Below are 22,127 nucleotides of genomic sequence, written 5' to 3' on the forward strand. Positions count from 1 at the left end.
TCAGGGCAATCTGCTTCCCTCACCCCATTTCCATTTCTTTGCATCACATAACTGACCCTAAAGTCAACTTTCCTTCCCAAATAAATGCACTGTTCAAGCTGTTTACCTTCTGTTGCTGCTTACTCATCACCTCAAGATTTCTGAATTATTCATTCTCCAGAAGCAGCCACTCTCTGGGTCTTGTCTGGGAATTCCTGACTCGAGCCTCCTGATCTGAGGAAGGAGGACGCCGAGGCCTGCAAGCATGCAGGTTTTATCCCCCCCAATAACTCACATGAACTGGATGTGTCAAGATGGGGGAAATGACTCCTACAGCCAGAATCCATCGTCTGGAGACAGCACTCAGGAGGAGGAAACTCATTTGGAGCAACAGTATGTTCTGCTGACCATGGGATTTATAGGAGAAGACATGGACAGAAGGAGGCTCTGAAAGGAGTGAAGGTCTCCGTCCTTAAGCACAAAGAGCTCATCGTTCTGGCCTTGGTCTTAAAGCCACATTCGCACCCACAGGAAATACCACCCCTCATGAGAGCTTCCACTGAAAGGAAGAATATAGGCTGAGAGTTCCCTGGGTCATCACAGTTTCAGATGTGTATCTTTGGAGAGCATGTGGATCTGAAAAACCATAAACAAGGATTTCTCTACCTCACCATTTTTAGCATTAGAGGCTGCTTAAGTCCTTTGGGGGGGGCTTTTCTGTGCATTTTAGAATGTTTAACAGCATCACTGCCCTCTACCCACTAGATTCCAGTAGCAACCACCCCCAGATGTGACAACCAAAAACATCTCCAGACATTACCAAATGTCCCCTGGTGGGGGACAGGGGGTGCAAGATCACCCCGGGTTGAGAACCACTATCATATGGAGACTCTCATAAGATTCCAGATGTGCTGTTATTTCTCAGAAAGATCTGATAACTTTAATTTTAGGAGTCTCTGAAAATGATTAAGGAATGTATACTTCATACTGTAACCAAAAAATATGTATACCACCACTTGTTTGAGACACTCAGTTGAGTTCTAATTAAAGCAATCAAAACTCTTTTTTCTAGACATGAATTTTCTGAGCCAATCAAAGGGCAATTCTTACCACGTACAGAATCTGAAGATAATTAATATTTAAACTATACCAGTAAGAATTGACATTGCCTCTGTCCCAAGATGTGTCATAAATAACTTGTCTGTTAATACACAGAAATATTTATTAAGCATCTACTACATGGCAGGCATTTGACCAAGTTTTGACAATGAGAGACACATAAAACATTACTGCTCTTTAATTGTTTAGGACATAGGGGAGACAGACAGACAATCATCAGTTACAAATGATAAATGACTAGGCTGCTCCCCACAGAGGAGAAGCAGTTGAGTCAAATGGGGATCAGGAAAAGTGATCCAGAGGAGATGAAACTGAAGCCATAAGGCTATGTTTTGAAGGATGAATAGGAGTTAACTGAAAGAAGAAGCAGGTAAGAATGTTCCAGGGAGACAGAGAAATGCGTATGAAGGCTCAGAGGGATAAAGTAGCACAATGTGGAGAACTGCAAGAGATCCCAAATGCCCCAAGGGATCCTCAGGGCAGGGTATAATATGAAGTGGATGGGTCAGAGCCGGATCTTGCAGGGCTTTGGGTGCTGAGCCTGAAGCCATGATGGAAATGCACCGGAAGAATTCTAACAGGTACAAGACAGGGCCTTTTGGCAGCTCCTTTCAGCAACAGTGTAGGGGATAAATGGAAGGGCTCAGACCAGAAACAGAGAGTCCAGTAAGGAGGGAGCAGCAGTAATTCAGGAGGAAATTGATAGGGACATAAAACAAGTCCAAGGCAGTAGGTTAAAGAGGAAGGAGAAGACCAAATTTTAGCGATTAAGATCCAATCTATCAATTGATGGAATCTAGGGACTTGACATAGAAGGGGCATTTCTAATGGATACCAGAGTTCTGTCTCAGCTGGCTCATTGACTGGTTCTTAATCTCAAATATAAGAGAATCTAGGAAGATGAGTTTGGGGGAAAGAACAATGAGACAGAGTGGTTAAAACCCTGAGTTCTGAAATTAAATTTGACCTACATTTATATTCCCAGTTCTGTCATCTACCAACTGCATGAACTAATTAATGTGGCAAGAGAAGTTAGGTGAGCCTTGGTTTCCTTACTTGCTCAATGGGGCTGGTACCTACTTGGTAGGTTTTTGTAAGGATTAAGTGCGATAACCATTAGGAAGAATTCTGCCTAGCACTTAAGTGCTCAATAAATATTAGGTATAATGTGAAGAATTCCCCTCTGGCGTTACACAAGGCAGCATCCCTGAGCCCAGGCAGCCCGACTTCAGAGCTTGTACTCAGAACCATTTTAACACACTGCCTCCTGTGAGCAAGTGCTTGTCGGCTAAATGACTGGAAGGTAGCCTGGACTAGGGGAGTGGTTTGTCATAAGGATGACCAACTAGGCAAGCGGTAAATCACAGAAGATTTTCTATGCCAGGTTAGGGAGTTTGACCTTTATCATATGTGAAGAATGAAGAAATCTGGGATTTTAAGAAAGGAGATGACAGTCACAAATTTCATTTTAGAATAATCACGTCAACAACATTGTGGAAGGGCTGCACTAACACCACACGAAGTGGTTGGAGGAAAAGGCCCACCAGCTTCCCTTGTTCTTGTCCCCCAAAGTGTATAGAAAACTCTGTTTGCCAACTTGCTTTGCTTGCTTCCAAGTGAAGGGGAAGTAAAACAGTAAGGGAAACTTGAGGTGTTCTGAGTATGTTAGCACAAAATATTCTGTCTCAGTTGGCCCCCAGAAGCTGCGGATAATGTGGATCCAGATGGTTTCACTTTGCCTTAAAAGACCAATATTTGACACTATACAAAACAGGGAAGAAAGTGCCTTTGCAGATGGATAGGAGAGCAGCCAAGCCTGTGGGACCCCAGCAGGCTCCGACCCAGGTACAAAACCTTGCATCGTCTAGACCTGTTTGAGTGATTTGCTCTCATTAGCCTGTCCAAAAGAGAATCTTCAAATTTTAATGGTGCATAGTTGTGCTTGCAAACTTCCCTCTTCCAAGTATGGGCTCTATGAAGGTTTGATGGCCTGCAGTGGTTTGGCTGGAAGTCACAAGGGTGTTTTAATGACTTTGTATGGTTTAATGACTTCATTTAGAAAGAAAAATTTGGATTAGAGAGGGGTGATAAGCAAATGCAATAGTAGCCATCTTGACAGGTGAAGCTTGATGAGAGTGTCAGATAATCCGCTTCAGAGGTACATTTCTGCTTCAAATCTAATTGGAATTGGGGCTCTTCTTTCTCCCTGTGATAATCTTGCTGCTACAGAATGAGGGGTGGGGAGAGCTGTGGGGACAGAGTTGGCAGATTTGAGTTGCAGTCCAAGCTCTGAATAGCTAGCTATGGGAACTTGGGCAGAGCTTTGAACTCCATGGATGGCCATAGCTCATCCACTAAGTGAAAAGACTGGTTCATCAGGAAAGAGGAGGAAGAGGAAGTGGAGGAGGAAGAGGAAGGTGAAAGGAAAGAGGAGGAAAAGAAGGAGAAAACAAGAATGGTAATTTCCATTTACCTAGTTTTCTACTTTTCAGAGCACCATACTATGAGGTTCATACACTTACTCCTTAAATCTCCCAACAGTCCCTCCCTAGCTCTTTATGGATCTTTTCAAGTGTATGTTTGTTTGTTTGTTTGTTTGTTTTATGATTCTGCATTTATGTGAAAGCTATAGGAATAATATGGAATGGCAGAAAATGATGACAAAGCCTCCCTGTATAATAGGAGGTGATACTTCAAAGCCCTGAGGCTTCCTCAACTGAAGCCAGGGGCAGGAATGAAGGTTGGCATGTGTGGTAGAAAAAAAATATGTTTCAATAGAGCACCATGATTAAATCATTGTGGTCATGTTTATTTCTTTCTCCTTTGTTGGCCCACCTAAAGATTGCATTACAGCTAGGGCTGAAGCGGTAGCCTGTTCAGTATACTGCTACTAGGTAATGGTGATTTTAAATCTAGTGATTTCCCTGCTCTCACTGCTCCATCAAAACCCAAAGCCTTAGCCTAGCTTTCAAGCTGTCGCATAGCTTCCTGCCTTACCACCATTCTTGTCTCTTGCTCCCTTATCACACAACTTTCTTCCCTCCCCCTGGAATATGTGCTCATTCTCTCCTGACTTCACACCTTCCTTCGTCACTTACCCAGAATGATTCAGCACAAAAGTAAGGAGTCCCTTTATGTCCCAAGCGCTGGGCTCGGAGCTAAGAGTACAGAGAAAAGTCAATTCTGAATTTAATGTTTATGTGCCTTTAAAGAGGGAAATATTGGGTGGAATGGAAACCCAGAACATCTCACCTACATGATATAGATGCTACCACTCTTCCCTTCCCCCTGCCCATCTTACTCTTACCTGTTCTCTGAAGCCAAGCTCATGTCTGCAGGAAGCCCCAGCTCTACCTGAACGTTTGTCTAATGAGCCACAGCTGACACAATCTTTCTCGTCTCGACAGGACTTAGACTCTGTCTCACACATTTGAATCTTTGTTTTGTATTTTGTTTCTGATGTGTGAGGCACTTTACACTCTTTATCCCCAAATCCTACCACAACCCAATAATAGCTGTCTCTGTGGATCTTTCCAGCCTTTTGTTTCTATGATGAGTCCTAACTGGAATGCCTTTCTCCTCTTTTCTCTTGTATAATCTTCTTCCAACCTTGCACATTTTTGTGGCTATGTGGGCCGTTGGACATCAAGAAGCTATAATTATTATTACAATTACCCAACCTTAATAAATAACACCTTGTAGCCCTTTAACCACTGATAAAGCATCTCTATATCCATTATTTCATTGTTTTACACAAGAGCTTTGTTATGTAATTAGCATAGATATTAATTAGCATCCCTGGTTTACGGATGAGAAAATAAATCTTACAGGAGCCTAGAAACCAATCTTTTACTCATCATATAACAAACGATCATGAATAAGATCATGTTCTCCCTATGCTATCTCTGGAGAAGAAACGTATACAGAATTTACCTACTTCAAAACGTCTGATGGGAAAATCATCCTCCTGGGTCATGGCACTACTAAGTACCTAGGATTCCTTAACCCTCTTTGGCATTAGTGGAAGCCATGTGGATTTAAAGTGCTGTTTCTCAACAGAGCTGAGTGGATCAAATAGCAAATGTGTATTTACTTACCCTGGTATTTATCCTGATATTAATACATCTTTCTATTGTCATGCATTTGCAATGCTCTTTCCTCTTCTTGGAATGATACTCTGCATTCCTATCTCTACATCCCTATCTAGATGCCACCAGTCCTCAAGATCTGACTAAAATTAAAGTCCGTAAAAAATCTGTTTCCCTTTCTTCTCTCTCTGTCTGTACTCTCCCTGCCACAAGTTAACTTGACCCCTATTGAATTCCCATAGCACTTCTCCAGGCATTCTCTCCTCTGATGGAGATATTTTCATGCAGTTGTCATTCCTCTGCTCAAATGCCAAACTTTTTTGAGTTCAAGCATCTCTCTAGATTCATTTCGGTGGCCCACATGAGATGTAGTCAAGGCTTTGCATATAGCAGGTTCTCAAGAACATTGTCCAGTTATAATGAATAGAAGAATTACTGTTTAAAAGGGCAATTTCAGGGGCGCCTGGGTGGCTCAGTCAGTTGAGCGTCCGACTTCAGCTCAGGTCACGATCTCGCGGTCCGTGAGTTCGAGCCCCGTGTCAGGCTCTGGGCTGATGGCTCAGAGCCTGGAGCCTGCTTCCAATTCTGTGTCTCCATCTCTCTCTGCCCCTCCCCCGTTCATGCTCTGTCTCTCTCTGCCTCAAAAATAAATAAATGTTAAAAAAAATTTTTTTTAAAAAGGGCAATTTCATTTGGGTGAGGACATTCTGCATGAAACTGAAATAACTGAGAACAGGCAAAGACTGCATGCTCTAACCACTTGACTATGTTTCCATTACAGATAGGACAGTAGTGATCATTATTTGTGTTGTCACAGCATCATTTTTACATTCAAATTGAGACTTCGAAGTGAAGTCTCTCCTAGCACCACCAAAGTTGTTCTACTCAGAGGGGTGTTCAATAGAAAGTTATGGAGTCTCTGGTGAAGGACTGCTCCATTGATTCTCTGGAGATTCAGATTCTTGTGACCAATGTGGTGTTTCAACAGCCTGAAAAATGAAGGAAAGAACCATGTCTGTCTAGACTGACCAGAAAGTAAAAACAAGGGGCACTTTGAAATCTGTGAATCTGACCACAACTGAGAGTTGTACTTAGTCCAAGTAACTGGAAAATCCGTTTCTTGGATTAGACAAATGCTTCCCTTAAGACTCTCAAACTGCCAGCTTTCTTCTTTTATAATTAATAGAAAATTATTGCACTGACAGACAAGGGACTTCATATTTGAGCCAATGGGAAAACTTGACATTGAAACCAGGGGAAATAATTTAGCCCCAAATAGAGTTGTTAATGCCAGGATAAAAGCAAACAAATGTGCTAATGATCTTCCCTTAGAATTGGACTGTGATGAATTTTGATGTATTTCCAGATGGAAAATGTATCAGTTCTCTCTGGGCTGGGGACTGGACACCAGAATGAGAAAATGCTGAAATGACAGTCAGTAAAAAGTACTCATGATCTCATTTCCATTTTATAGAGAATAAGAATGCTGAAGGGATAGTTAATTCCCATTTCAAGGAACAAGATCTGTAGGGTCATGGACATCCATGACAAGGTGGTAGTGGGGTAGGAGGGGTCCTGATTTCCATAACAGGGACTTCAATCACCCTGCTGCCTTCAGGAGTTACATGCTTATTTCAAGATGCAGCACTGTCTTGCTGGTCTTTGTGTGTTCAGTCATCTTACCATCCAACAAATATTTATTGACACCTACCACATACCCAGCTGTTTTCTGGGTGCTTTGGATACAGCAGAGAAGAGTCACAGTCACTGATATTGTAGAATTCCCATTCCAGTGGTGGGAGACAGACAGTAAATACATATATAAATAAACGTACAAAACCAGTGCTATGAAATTAAAAAAAAAAATCAGAGTAAGGGGAAAACAAGTGCCGTGTGCCAGGGCAGAGTGGGGGGAGGCATGTCGCTATATTATATAGGTCGCGTAGGGAAGACCTCACAGATGATGTGACGTTTGAACAAGGACTCTAAAAATGTCATGAGAAAGACATGTGAATATTTGAATGAAGCGTATTCCTGGCAGAGGGAAGAGCAAATGCAAAAGCCAGGAGACGTGGAAGTTCCTGGCAGGATCAAGAAAAGCCTAGGAAGCTAGCTCGGTTGAAGCAGGTCAGCAAGGGAAGAACGTAACCCATGCAGTTTGAGCTGGAGGAGGGCATGTCCCGTAGGCATGGTCTTGTACTGGAGAAAACAAGACTCTCCGAGTGGACCTCCCTGCAGTAAATAGAAACACTTCTCAACCTACACATGGATTGTGATGCAGCCTACTTGCAGTGCTAAAGCCACACAGAAACTGGAATAGGCAAGGAAAGGGAAGCTGGGCTCTGTTGGACAGAACATGGGGGCAGCTTTGTTTTTCAACTGTGCTCCTAAACTGCTTTGCCACTTCATGAACTTTACTCTCCACTGGCCATGCTTCTTCTCTCCTCCAAAACCATTGAGGTATCTCCATCCTTCAGAGCCTAGTTCAAGCAACCAGGAGACATTGTGGACACAGTGCTGAAACAGAAAGGAATTTGGAGCCTCAAAGTCTTGGGTTCAAAATCTGCCTCTATAATTTAGTAGCCGACTGAGTTTCAGCACCTTATGTAACTTCTTTGAGTCTCAGTTTCCTCATCAATAATTTAAAATGTTCTTTACATATATTAAGCAATTCAAAAATCGTCATTTTCCAAGGAGGGCAATTCTGTATTCAACAGCTGAGGAAACTGAGGCACAAGGAGTTGAGTCAGTAGCCAAAAGTTGCTACTAAATGGTAGGAGGAGTTGAAGCTGAGTGGCATGGCATGGAACTCTTGCATTTAACTCTGTGCTACCTTGCAGGATAGTTTGCATGCTCCAGGAGATCATGTAGTGAAAATACAGAATACAAAATTGGGTACTCAACAATGATTCATTATTGACCTTTTGAACTTTCTTTGGTTATAAGGAACAGAGAAACCAACACAGAATCACTTAAGCCCAAAGGAATTTTGTTGGCTCTTACGAACAAAAATCTAGGCCCTAAATTCTAGGCACATGATGGCTTCAGCTACTGTTCAATTTAGGCGTCAAACTGTTACTTACTACTGTCCGTCTTTTGGCCCTGTTTTATTTACTGATTCTTGCTCACGCTCCATATGTCAGATGAAGGACAGCTTCAGTGCCACATTAGTGTAACACCAGTCCAGTGGAGGAGAGGAATCCACCTCCTGATGGTTAGAGTGAGCATGTATCCTGGTTTAGCTAGAATAGCTATGCAGTCCAATATAAGAGAGGTATCATCCACTTCCCTCTTGCAGGGAGTGACCACAAGTCCCAGTTTACCCAGGCAGTCCTCCTTCACGAAATCTGCCAGCCCTGCTTAAATATTCATTGCTCTGAATTCCTTCCAGGAGTATCCCAAATGGGACACTAGATGATATGGTCATTCTACTGGTGGTGCAAAGTAAAATACTGAGATTAAGTCTCATTGGTCGTTGCCTCAGATGCAAAATTATCCCCTAAATCTTAAGTAGGATTTATTTAGCTGGGATTGGGAAGAGATGGATGCACCAAAGAGGAATAAAGGGACTATTATTCCAAGAAGTGGGATGGTGGATTCTGGGTGGTCAAAGCCACAAATGTCCATTACAGTTCCCTTTTCCACCTTTATACTGTTTGGTAGGCTTTAACAGTAAATTGAGAGAGTTTGGGAGCTGGGGAAACATGGGTCTGAATCTTGGCTCTTTTGCTTCCTGTAACTCTGTGACCTGAGGCAGATCATCTTTCTGTTCTTAGCCCCAATTTTCTCATATATAGAGAGAACTCACTGTGTCTGCCTCAGTGAGTCCTTATGAGGATTAAACAGTCTAATGGACATAAAAAATTTACCACAAAGCTTGACGATATGATCTGATAAATTAATAGCTATCATTTTTCCATGAGGCCTAGAACAGATCTGAGCATGCGTTAGGTGACGAGTAAGTATCTAATGACAGTGACCAGGACAAGAAACAAAGTCAAGGACCATGAACTTCGCAAGGAGTGTAAAGAGTCTCTGAATAAGTTTTGACATTTGTTGCTGTCAGTGATGACAAGACCTCATGATCAAGGAAAAGAACCTTAGAATTTGAAATCGAATGAGGAGATTTGGGATCCAGCTAAATTAATGAGAAACCCCTCAGAAAATCTACTACTGGAACTACTGGAGAAGTGAGATTACTAACATTTAAAACAGTAAAAAATACTTAACAATCATCCTGGGATAAATAAATATGAGTAATTAATGCATCCTACTCCCAAGAAATGGAGACTCTCAGTTGGAGAGGTAAACTCATGAAAGTACAGGGGTATTCTACTTAAAATAAATACGTAGTAAAGTGGAATGATAAATGCTGTCATCTTAAACATAATAATTCTTTAGATGAAAAAAAAAAGTAGTTAAAAGAGACCCAGATGAAGTGCTTTGAAGCCTTAAATGAAGAAGAAATCCCTCCAAATGAGGGAGAATGGGAGAGATTTGGGAACTGGGGGTCATTTGAATCGGATCTTGAAGTACAGCTGGATTTTACATGTGGGCAAGATGTGAAGGCATTTGAGGGCTTGAGCACTCCAGGCAAAATCCTGCCCTTGAGCTTTTGTTTCCTCTACTTAGAATGCTTTCCCCAGGTATCCACAAGGCTTGATCCCTCAGTTCCTTGGTTTTTTTTTTTTTCAAATGGGATCTCTCGGCAAGGACCTCTCGAGCTACCTGTGTAAAAATTGTGATGCCTACCACTTCTGCCTCCTTTCCCTGCTTTGCTTTTTCTCTCCAGCACTTGAAACTCCCCAACCTACCACATACTTGACTTGCTTATCTTCTCCGTTATCTACTAGAATGCACGCTCCACGGAGGCAGGAAGTTTTGTTCACTGCTGTGTCTCCAGCACCTGGAATAGTGCCTGACACATTATTAGGCTCATATTTTGTAAAAGGAAGGGAAGGAGAGAGTCTAACTGAGGGAGAAGCATGAACCAAAGGGTAGATGGAATGTGGAAGTTTGTGCAGCAGCCATAGTGTCAGTAGAGGAAATTCAGGCAGGAAGCACATGCTGGGGCCAGGCCGTAGAAGGCTTGAAGATGTGGCCAAGAATCCACCTTTTGTTCTGCATGTGATGGGACCCATCACAGCTTTCACAAGGACATTTATGTGAACAGAGTTCTGTTTAATAGGGTTAATCCGACAATGCTGTTTGTAGCACGGCTAGGCATGGAGAAAGAGATAAGAGGTAAGAGATACCAAGAGATAGAACTAACAAGATTTGATCCTATGAATAAAAAGAATACCAGAGGACATGCAACAGTGGATGATCTACATGAGCCATGATTGATGTGATTGTTCTGACATTAATAGAGTTGACAATTCTTAGAGATGGAAGGTAGCACTTTCTTGTTATGAACAATTTATTTACAGGCAACATAATGTTTCTAAAAGGCTTCTACTTATTTTCCTCTGTTTTTACCAGTTAACATAACACAATAACCACTTGAGCACCTGGAGACCTTGAGCTTCACCCTCCTCTGGGACATATCTACACTTGCTGTTGAAAGTAAATATGATGGCATCTCTTTCCCTGGGAGCCCAGTTTTCATTTCACAAACAGCACTCCCACTAGGAGCAAGTACATATTTGCACATTTGGAAAAATGGTAGAGGAAACAAGGAATAGGGTATAGGATTATCCAAATTCAAAAGTAGGCAGCAAAAGAGACTTAAGTCTGAACAGGAGAAACTAGAGCTTCTTCCTTTCCAAGCAGCCAAGAACTACATTTACAAGTGTTTTGAATTGTTGCCCAGATTGTGTGTGTGTGTGTGTGTGTGTGTGTGTGTGTGTGTGTGTGAGTGTGTGTGTATGTGTGTGTAGACATCTATACAAATAAGACTGTTAAGGATAGACACAGAGTCTACGCTCTATGTAATTCCAGGAAGCCCTATTCACATATTCACATAGAGCACTATAGGAATGCTGCTTTCTGTAATTGTGCAATGGATGGTTCTGCCTCCAAGAATGTAAAATAGGGGACTGATTTGAGGGTTGGCTCTGCTCTTTCAAAATCTTTCTTCTTCCCAAGTCCTGTGAAAGTTGTAGTTTGCCTTTGGAGATTAATTTATTTGGGTTGTCATTCTCTAATCCATTGGTGTGAATTAGTCCATCCAACTGCTTTCCTCTGTGGTTGCAGACTCCATGACTTCCTGAGAAAGCTTGAGAGACAGGGGGCCTGAAATATATACAAGACTAAAGAGGGGTAGGATGGAGGGTGGTTACTGACAACAAACTTGGCCTATTTCATACACATGGAGTCAAGAACTATTATGCTTTGAGCAACATTGGAGAATTAAATTGGGGTCAAACGGGGATGAGCCTTAAATGCTGAGCTAATTTAAGCAATAGGGAGCCATTAAAGGTTTTTAAGCAGGAAAATTTGTGGAAATACAGATCAATCAAGCCTTCCCATACCCAAACATCAAGTGCTAAAGTTATCCATGAACTCCTGCCTGGACATCTCTGAGAAGGGCATTGTTCTCTTCCTGGTCTCTGCCCTTCCATGAGAGCTGGCTAACCTGTGTCAGCTTAACTCAACACATATTTACCACACACGTATTATATATCAGCACAGTTACAAGTTTCAGAAACAGCTGCTAAAAAGTACTATTCTCTGGCTTCCTTTCTCGTTTTGAACATATTCTTTCATTTCCTCCCATTTGCAATGCCTTGGGTGTCATTCCACCAGGAAGTACACTTTCCAAGTACTGTCATGTTAGAGCCTTAGGAGAGAACTGATGTGGCCTAGAGTGTTAACAGGAGCGCTCTGTATGATGAGAAATGTATGTTTTCTTTACTCTGGCCAGATTTTTCTAGACCAGAAAGTGAAGGTTTTTTAAATATTACCATGTAGTATATTTAACAAAGTGCTTACTGAAAATCCCACAAAATATGTCTTTCCTGCATATTTTTAAAGCACAGAGGCGCTCACCTTGGTTTGTGTAAGCATTCAGTGGTGCACGTTATACTTTATTTTGGCCGCCGTGATACATATCGGGAGGGTGGCTCTCTTTGGACTCCTGGCAAAGTTGGCTAACTGTACACAAAGTTGGTCCAAGGATAGGGTGACTTGAATGAGTTCTGTACGAGAGCCCTCACTGTCTGTTGTATAAACATATGTCTAAATTCAGTCCAATTCATCATGCCCATTGGCAACTGAACCATCTTAGGTCAAGTTCTCATCGTCTGTTGCTTGGACTACAGCTATAGTTTACCTTCTCACTGTCTCCCTTATTCCAGGCTTTCCCAATTTCCTCCACCCTCCATCTTGCCTCCATATTCTTAAACAAAATCAGACTTTCTCTCTTGTGTTTTTAAAAGCCTCTGGTTCTCTGTAAGAAAGGTTGGGAAGAATAGTTTTCATCAAGAGTCAAGCCACCTCTTAAATATATTAGAATGTGCATAAAGGGCTGACTGGCAAGGAGATAAGTGAGGTTTCAAAAGCCATATTTGGCATTACCAGTGCCTTGAATTCCCTTTGAAATTTTAAATAATATGGACTACATGAGATTTGTGTTTATTAAAAGGGGGATACTCATCTCTAGAAAGAAGTCCAAACTTGCTCTGTCATGCAAGGTCCTATATGATGTGATTCATAACTATCTTTCCAGATCAAGCACCTGTCTTGATTTTGTTAGTCTCAGTACTTGACATTGATGATACTAACAAGAGTAGGTCTTTGGGGACTTTTCATCTGGTTGTGGAGATAGATGAATAAACTTAATTTTAAGTGGTCTGAGATGTGTTGTCATAGAGATATATACAAGGTACAAGGTGGGGTGGTGGAACAATGAAAGGGGTCAACAAATCTTGTTGGGAGGAAGTGTTAAAGCTCTGGAATTGTATCACCAAAGGCTAGTCATAATTAACTCCTGGATATTGAAGGGAAGACCAACACAGACACAAAAAAATTACATGCAGTGCTTTTGAGGCATGAACCTACTGGGACATCGGGTGGTTGTGCATTGTTCAGAATGGAAGATGAGGTGGAAAAGACAAGGAGTTATGGGATTTTACCCTAACATTTTTAGGGAGTTATAGAGTTTTGGTTTTGTTGTTTGTTTTTGGTTTGGTGGAATTTTGTCATTGTTGTTGTTTTGGTGTAGAAAGTATACATAGATGTGTTTTTTAAATAATAAAAAATAAATAAAACTAGTAGAAATACAGAACAAAACTGGTAGTGAGGAGTTGACAGGACTTAGAGACCCTTCTTACAGGTCCCGGTGCCCAAGAGAAATTGAAGGGTGATATATATTCTGGTGTCCAACTGTGAAGCCATGTGAATGATGGTACCACAGGGCAGGAAAGAGAATGTAATCAAAGGAGCAGGTCTCGGGAGAAGGCAGGAGTTCTGATTTGAACATGTCAAATGTGAAATGCCTGTGGTACATTCATGTTGGAATGTGCAATACAGAATCTGGAGTCTGGAAAGGTTTCAGTTTGTGGGTGATGATGGAAGACATGGGTGTAAGTATTATCCAGAGTGGACTTGATATGAGAAAAGATGAAGCAAAGCACAGACCTGCAAAGAATACCTTCCTTAGAGTGAATTATGCTTTAAATTGAAAAATAAATCCTAATTTTTCTATTTTTCTTTGTTTTTCTTTTTTTTAATTTTTAATGTTTGTTTACTTTTGAGAGAGAGAGACAGAGTGCAAGTGGGGAAGGGGCAGGGAGAGAGAGAGAGAGAGGGAAAAGAGAGAGAGAGAGAGAGAGAGAGAGAGAGAGAGAGAGAGGGAGACACAGAATCCGAAGCAGGCTCCAGGCTGCTTTTCTATTGAAAAATTTTAAATATGTTTTTAAAATAGTTATCCTCTGAAATATTTATACATAGAATTATATATTAAGTGGCTAGGGCATTTGTTCTTAGGTTGAAAGCAATATATCTTTTAAAACAAATGTGCCTTGTATCTCCAAATCTGTTCACTGATAGTAGTATACCAATAAGCTTGATTTGGACTTGACTCTGTGTCCTTGCCATCCCTTTTATCTTTGGGAAGCTAGTTTCTCTTCATTTCTAAGCCACAAATTATTTTATCAATTCCAGCATTCACAATTTTTCATGTTAGAATTCATGATGTGTTATAGCTTAATTAGCAGTAATCTGTTTTCTAAGCGGTACATAAAGTAATTGTGCATCTAGAGTCATTAGCCTGTTGGATTCATAGTCATGTGATATTGGGTTGTGCCTTCCCCTTTGGTAACAGCAAGATGCCCTTTGGAATCGAGAAGGGTAGAGTGAAATGACCCATTCTGCTCCCTGCAGCCTTCCTCCACCTGACCAGACTCAACGGTCTTACATGGAGGGGCCAGAGCCCCCTCATGAAAAGCCAGAAGCTGGGCAGGAAGGTGAGGGCTGGGCACTCAGACCCTCTTATCCTGGGGTTTTGCAGTCCCTGAGAGAGCAGAGGAAAGTGAGAACCCATTGACCTTGTAAAAACAAGCCCTTCTCTTCACAGAGGGCCGCCCTGTGTTGCTCAGGGTTCTGGTTGCAAGCGGCAGGCACTAAGTCCAGTGGGATTTATTGGAAGGAAATCTGGTGTTGACATCACCCCTGGTGAGATTTATTGGAAGGAAATCTGGTGCTCACAGGATCAACAGGAGGCAGAAGGAACAGGCTTAAAAAGGAGCAGAGACCAAGGGAACCCAGACTGTGGACCTCTGGAACAATCTGGCCAGGATGTCGGGTGTTGCTGCTACTACGGCATGCTGCCAAAAATTAATCCTTACTATTCCCTTGGTTTTGCCTCCTGGCTGCAGAGACAAAGGCCCAGTTAGGAACATCCAGTCTGACTATCGCTTGGATCCTGCCTCTGTTCTGGTCAGTAGGAGCTGGGGAGCAGGAAGATGTCTCCCCTTGGGCTTCAGGAGAAGAAAGCAGGGACTCAGCATGTTACCAATATACCAGTACTACAAGAGGGATACCCCCGGGCAGAAAGGAGTTTTCACACTGTATTGCCAAACAGTGACAGACATTCCCCGGCACTCCCCTTCCAAAGTCTCAACTCTGAGGCCATCAGACCGCAGCACGTTTAGATGGACAACCTTGACTTCACTCTGAAACGCAGGTGGGTAGAGCAGACAACCCTTCCAGAGCTCACACAGAGGGTCAGGCCTTGTGCTAAGTGTGTTATGTGTGGTTGCCGCTGAACATGCAAGTGTTCGTTCTTAGACCTTTAGGATATCTTCAGGAGAAGGACAGTGGTTACCAAAGATCTCCCCAACTTTAAAGGAATGCATGCAGTGACCGGGGACAGCAGAATTTGGGTGCTAAATAAAATAAAGTGCCTAAAAGATGCCATTGTTTGAAATTAGCCCCTTGGGCTGACAGGTAATTAACTTCTGCCTACACTAGTTTAATTTCTTGTGTGGACCTGGTACAGGAAACCATACATGGGTGGTAATTTTTTTCCCCTCCAATCTCAGAGGAAATGTAACCGGGTATGAACTAGTGGCACAACTCATATATCAGTGGTCTGTAGCGGGTCTACATAAATCCTTTTCTTTAAAGTTATTTAACTGTTTTGAAAATGGTTTCAACAGAAGTAATTCCAATTGCACCAGAAAGGAAACCAGAGTCTTAAAGAAAAATACACTCTCTTTGCTGAGCAAGGCAAACATATCAGTATGCAGAGAAACGAACCAGTCTCTTGTGTTTTATTTCCTTAACAAATCCACTGAAACACTTGCTTTGTGTCTTTAAAAGGCTGAAAGACAAAGAATTCTGTGGCCACTAAAAAATTAATGCCTGCAACTGGTTTTTAACCACTTTAAAAGGTCAGATATTATTTTTTTTATTTGTTTTTCTATTATTCACAGTATTTCATTGTAGGACTTTGCACGTATTATAAACACTGTAAGTATTTGGTTTTCTTACATTCATCAAAAACGTTCTCTGGGGAAGAATTTTCTATTTAAATAATTAGATAACCTGTGATTTTCCTGCATACTTTGTGTATAAACCTACACATTGCTATCACAAACCTAGCCCTTTTTAGAGCCAAGCCCTTATAGAACACTTTCCGTCACAATGTTGCATTTTGACTCTTCCAGGAACTAATGTTGAAAATAAAGACCTTTATAGCTGTGAAAGATGAGAATTTGGTACTATTTTTTAAATGTTTATTTACTTATTTTTGAGAGAGAGAAAGTATATGAATGGGGGAGGAGCAGAGAGAGAGAGAGAGAGAGAGACAGAGAGAGAGAGAGAATCTCAAGCAGGCTCCATGCTGTCAGCGCAGAGCTGGAATCAAGAGTTCTTTGCTTAACTGAGCCACTCAGGTGCCCCAAGAATTTGATACAATGTGATACTAACCCGAGTCATTTGGGGAAACCGACTTTATTTTAAGAACTAGAAGATGGGAATGTACAAACAGATGGCTCTAATGAAAGCACAGCTATTTTCTATAGTCAACAGAACTGATAATAAACTAATTTAAACTGTGACCCATTAAACCCCTGGGTCCACAGAATAAGATGGAAGAATCTGTTGTTACTGGTCTTCTCCAAGATCTTCACACGGCTCACTCCCTTGACTCCTTGAACTTTTTGCTCAAATGTCACCTCAGTGTGGCCTTTTCTGATGACTCTATTTTAAATTTCAACTCTTCCTCCCCTTACCAGCATGCCCAGTCTCCCTTTCTGGCTTTCTATTTCCCCCACAACATTTATCAGATATAATATATATTTTTTGTTTATTTGTTTGTTGTTTTTCTCCCCTACCTCAAATGAAGCTCCATGAGCACAGGGATTTTTTTTGTCTGTCTTATTCCTTCTCATATTCCCAGCACCTGGTACATAGTAAGTGCTCAATAAATGTTTGGTTGAAATGCAAGCTAATGCAACATTTGTTTGGAGGTTTCTGTGTACAGGTATCCCCAACTCTCTTGGTTTAAAAAGAAAGTTCAGATCAATTATTTAATTTGGTTATTCTTACAACAACACTGGATTTTAGGAAAGGATTATTATCCCAATTCAGCAGATGAAGAAACAGGGCCTCCAAGAGTTTCTATGAATTATGTAAAATCAAGGGGCTGGCAAGATGTAGACTCCAGGCTCAGACCCAGATCAATTACTTCCTTTGATGTGCTGATCCCTGCCCAACTTGTGAATCTGTTCAGCCAGAGGAACTAATGCTTTGTGGTAGGCATTGACAGTCTGGTCTCAGGGCAGTGGATTCCAACATGAGAATGTGAATAGAATGTGGATGCAGCATATGTATCCTTAATAAATAAGACAGCCCATCATATATAGCTGTCCAGGATGTGAAACCTAACTTCTCCTCAGCTGAGCCTTGTGTGTACTTGCCTCTTAGAAGCAGAAGAGCGATTCTTATGGAGGCCACGCCATATCCACCTCAAAGAGCCTCTCCAAGCCTGTCCTTACACTGCAACTGAGCTTCTACTTTAGGCCTTTCCGCAAGGCCTTTCTATTTCACATCATGCTCTGACAAAGGAGGCAGTATGCCTGATGGTTACAGATCGTGGATCTGAAAACAGGCAAACCAGACAAAACTTGAAAATTTGATGTGGTTGTGAGTTTCTTTGGGGGAGATTAATCTATCTCTTCATCTATTAGACTGATGGTACCAAGTTCTGGTAAATAAATTAGATTTTACATCCTTGCCTTAGGTGTTATTATGGTATATGTCCTGTATCTCTTCCACTACCTTATAGGGTCATAGAAAGCAGGGCACTCTACTGGCTGTATTAATTTGCTCAGGCTGCTGTTACAAAGTACTACAATTCTGGGTGGTTTAAGCAGTAGAAATGGAATGTCTCAGTTTTGGAGGCCAGGTGATTCTGAGATCAAGGTGTTGACATGGTTGGTTCCTTCTGACGGCTGTGAGGAAAAATCTGTTCTGTGCCTTGTCCCTAGTTTCTGGTTGTGTGCTAACAATCTTTGGCATTCTTTAGCTGGTAGAAACATCACCCCAGTCTTTTTCAGCTTCCCCTGGCATTCTCCCAATGTGTGCCCATGTCTAAATTTCTCCTTTTTATAATATTGGATTAGGTGCCCACCTACTCCAGTCTGATCTCATCTTAACTAAATATATCTGCAATGATCCTATTTTCAAATAAAGTCACATTCTGAGATCCTAAGCGTTAGAACCTCAACATACAAATATTTGGTTGGGGGGAGGGCAAAACAGGACTCAATTCATAATACATGTCCTATCAGTTTTGTATTTGTTGTATTTACTTGCATTTTGTAAGTGTCAGGGCATTGCTGCTAAATCCAGTAAGTTTAAAGAAATGTCTCTACTCTTCAATACAGAGAGCAAACAGGGTTGCTGGAGGGGAGGAGGATGGGGGGATGAGTCAAATGTGTGACGGGCATTAAGGAGGGCACTTGTTGGGATGGACACGGGGTGTTATATGTAAGTGATGAATCACTGGGTTCTACTTCTGCAACCAAGACTACACCGTATGTTAACTAACTTGAATTTAAATAAATTTTTTAAAACTTTAAAAAAAGTAATAAATGTCTCTAGAAGGTTCAGAAATAGAGCCACTTACTAGCAGATTAGTGGACTTTTGAAGATTGCCTCTCCATTCCAGGTTTACCAGAAGAGGAGGCTAGTACCTCCTAAGGTTTTGTGTCAGGTCTTTGGATCAGGATACATGATGTGCAGGATCACGACTTTTCAAGCAGGTTGTTAATGGGTAGATAGCAGTAATATCTTTATATATGGATAAGGACTTAAATGTGCTGCTTATAACTTAACACTTTAAGGGTTTATTTGTCTAAAAATCAGAGTAACTCAGTGTTCTTTTCAAAATTCCAAGTGCAACTCTTTACCTCTTAGGTATGTATTAGAAATAATGTACTGATGATAAATGTGTTACTAATAAATGACCATTTTCCTTAAAAGTGTTCTACATTCTTTCTGATATGTTTATAGTGTGGTTATAAAGTAATGAGGTTGGTTCCACAGTATACACATATGCACTTAGAGTATTGTATTTAAATGAAAATTTACATTAAAAAATTTTTTAATATCTAAATTGCAATGCTACACTTTATATGTTCAAATTTTAAAGTTGATATTTCTTCCCCAGATCACTTGCTTAATGTAGTCAGACTTTTGGAGTTGCTTTGCAGGCTACAGATAGTTATTTGGGCATTTAGGTATGCATTTATAATGCATTCCCTAAGTGGTTGGGGCTGAAATTTTTAGTTGATGTAAATCTCAGGATTTATTATGATGGAAATGAGACTATCCATAGAGCTTGAGATCTTACAGAAAGTCTGTAAATATTTGATGGATGAATGAATATATGAATGAATGTAGGGGCAGGGGAGGAAGTGAAGTCATTTCTTTTAAATTCCATCTGAACCAATGAAATAAATAACCTACAGTGAATATTATACTTAAGAGAGAAGACAATATATTTTTTAAACTGTGAAAGCAAGTTTTAATTTTTTGTATTATTTTATTTCTCTACACTGGATTTTCTTGTGACACCTTGACTCCCCCCTACCTCTTCTACTTTGTGGCTGATGATTTCAAGCACTCTATAATGAAAGGGGCTTCTAAGAAAGGCAGGTTGAGAGCAGACAGAACGAGCACACATTTGCATAGGGCAGGAAGGGCACTATAACATCTGGCAGTGGTAGCAGACTGGGTCCATTTGTTGGTGCTCATTAAATTCACATTAATGCATGAGCTGCTCTGAATGTGTAAATGCGATTTCAGGTTGGTTGCTTTCTCCCAGGCCAATGGCAGTGACTTTTGGGACTCTACCCCCTGGTTGTTTACTTGCCAATGGCATTTGACCTGGGGTCAGACCTGTATTTAACCCTTTCCTGTAGGTCAAAAACAAATTAATTTGGTGAGAATTAAATTGGAAATGAGTCGTCTGTACAGCAGGTGTTCCCTGTGGAGAATGTGCCCCAGGTGGAAACATTTTGAGATCTGTTCCTGGGTCATCTCTGAAGAAGCTTCAGAGGTCAGAGAGGCAATTCCAAGACATCCCATGTGGTGAGGGCCTGGAGATGGATGTTAGCAGGTGCCGACTCGGGTGGTTTTCTCAGCAGCTTGGGGGACTTTCAAAGAGGCCCGTTTTGGAGATAATTTATTCATATATTCATGAACATATATCTTGGGCATTCATTGAGGACTGATTTACTTAGAAGTTGCCCTAAATGATTGGAACTTTACCCTTTGGCCCTACCTCCCACCATCAACCAAAGGCTTTGATTTGAAAGAAAGAAAATAATGCATTTTTCTCTTTCTTTCTTCTAGAGGATGAGGAAGATGAGGAAATGGTAGAACCTAAAGTTGGCCATGATTCAGAACTGGAAAACCAAGACCAAAAACAGGAGGTGAAAGAAGGTATGGTATGGGAGGTAAATTAGTCATCAATTTATTGTTATTGTTGTTTTTTTTACCAACTTAGGGGCTATCCTGGTAAGTAAAAATTAAACGCATACTCCCTATGTGGAAGGTTTTCCGCACATTACATTTAGCACCATAAACTGTAATCCCCAAAGCAAGAGTCATCTATTTTTTGACTGATAGAAGTAAATAAAATAGAGGGGTGCCTGGGTGATTCAGTGGGTTAAGCATCTGACTCTTGATTTCAGCTCAGGTCATGATCTCATGGTCATGAGATTGAGCCCTGCATCAGGCTTTGTGCTGAGCCTGGAGCCTGTTTAGTATTCTCTCTCTCTCTCCCCCACCCTCTCTCTCTCTCTCTCTCTCTCTGTGTCTCTCTCCCTCCCTCTCTCTCTCCCTCCTTCCCTCTTTCTCTGCCACTTTCTCATGTGCGAGAGAAAGAAGTAAATAAAATGCAAGCTAGCCACAATTCCAGCAACAAGTCCAGTCACAATTCAGTAAAATTATTACTAAAGAGTGAAAACATAAGATAATTGTTATCAATTGTCATGTTACCTAGTGCACCACATCGGATATTCTGAATGATAATAGTAAAGGGAAGAAGCAGATATAATTATTTTGTTAATAAATTCTGAAGTTTATTCATGTGATCTACACAGAAATATTAGCAATGATCATTACTATTAACTCTACTGTTCAAAGTGTGCTTCCATAGCTCTGCCTGTATGAAGAGCGAAACTTTCCATGTTTCAGTGATAATAATGATGAGCATTTATTAAGGGCTTCCCGTGTACTCAGCTTTCTCCTGTGCCCTTTACAGGTATTATCTACATTTCAGAACATCCTTTTGAAGCAGATACTATTATTATTCTTACCTTATAGATGGAGAACCAGGAAGAGAGAGGTCTAAAAACTTACCCAAGGACACACATTGTAGAAGTGCATGAGCAGGATTTGCTGTTGACACCAAAGACTATACCTTTTATCATGATGGTATCATCCTGACATAGCACTGGGTGTCAAAAGCAAGAAAGAAAAAAGAAAAGGGAAGGCAATCAATCTCCGGGTGCTCTATCCTTAAAAATCTAATTTTGTATCCCTGTGAAATTCTTAGCCCATGGAGATAAAAGAATTTTGAAATCGTCATTCTTACTGACAAACGAAGTATGTCTGAACACAGAGTGCAGATTTAAAAGATTTTTCCAGGGGCGCCTGGGTGGCTCAGTCGGTTAAGCATCAGACTTTGGTCATGATCTTGTGATTTGTGGGTTTAAGCCCCATGTTGGGCTTCATGCTGACAGCTGGGAGCCTCGACCCCGTTTCAGATTCTGTGTCTCTCCCTGCCCCACTTGCAGTCTGTCTCTCTCTTTCAAAAATAAATATACATTATTAAAAAATTAAAAGATACTTCCATATTCCCTGCTAAGTCCCAAATATAGACCAACAGAAGTTTCATTAGAAGTTCATTTGAGGGGCGCCTGGGTGGCTCAGTCAGTTAAGCGTCTGACTTTGGCTCAGGTCATGATCTCACAGCTTGTGAGT

General features: G+C 41.1%; 1 protein-coding gene across 4 annotated transcripts in view; it reads left to right on the top strand.

The window, feature by feature from the left end:
* Positions 1-22,127, top strand: part of DYNC1I1 (dynein cytoplasmic 1 intermediate chain 1) — a 319,773-nt gene that overhangs the window by 166,561 nt on the left and 131,085 nt on the right. For all 4 annotated transcript variants that reach the window (XM_043588924.1, XM_043588927.1, XM_043588926.1 and 1 more), the window contains one exon: positions 20,493-20,582. In XM_043588924.1, coding sequence (XP_043444859.1) covers positions 20,493-20,582 — 90 coding nt within the window. The remainder of the gene's footprint in view (positions 1-20,492; positions 20,583-22,127) is intronic.

The sequence above is a fragment of the Prionailurus bengalensis genome, chromosome A2 (assembly GCF_016509475.1).
Source record: "Prionailurus bengalensis isolate Pbe53 chromosome A2, Fcat_Pben_1.1_paternal_pri, whole genome shotgun sequence".
Classification (NCBI taxonomy): Eukaryota; Metazoa; Chordata; class Mammalia; order Carnivora; family Felidae; genus Prionailurus; species Prionailurus bengalensis.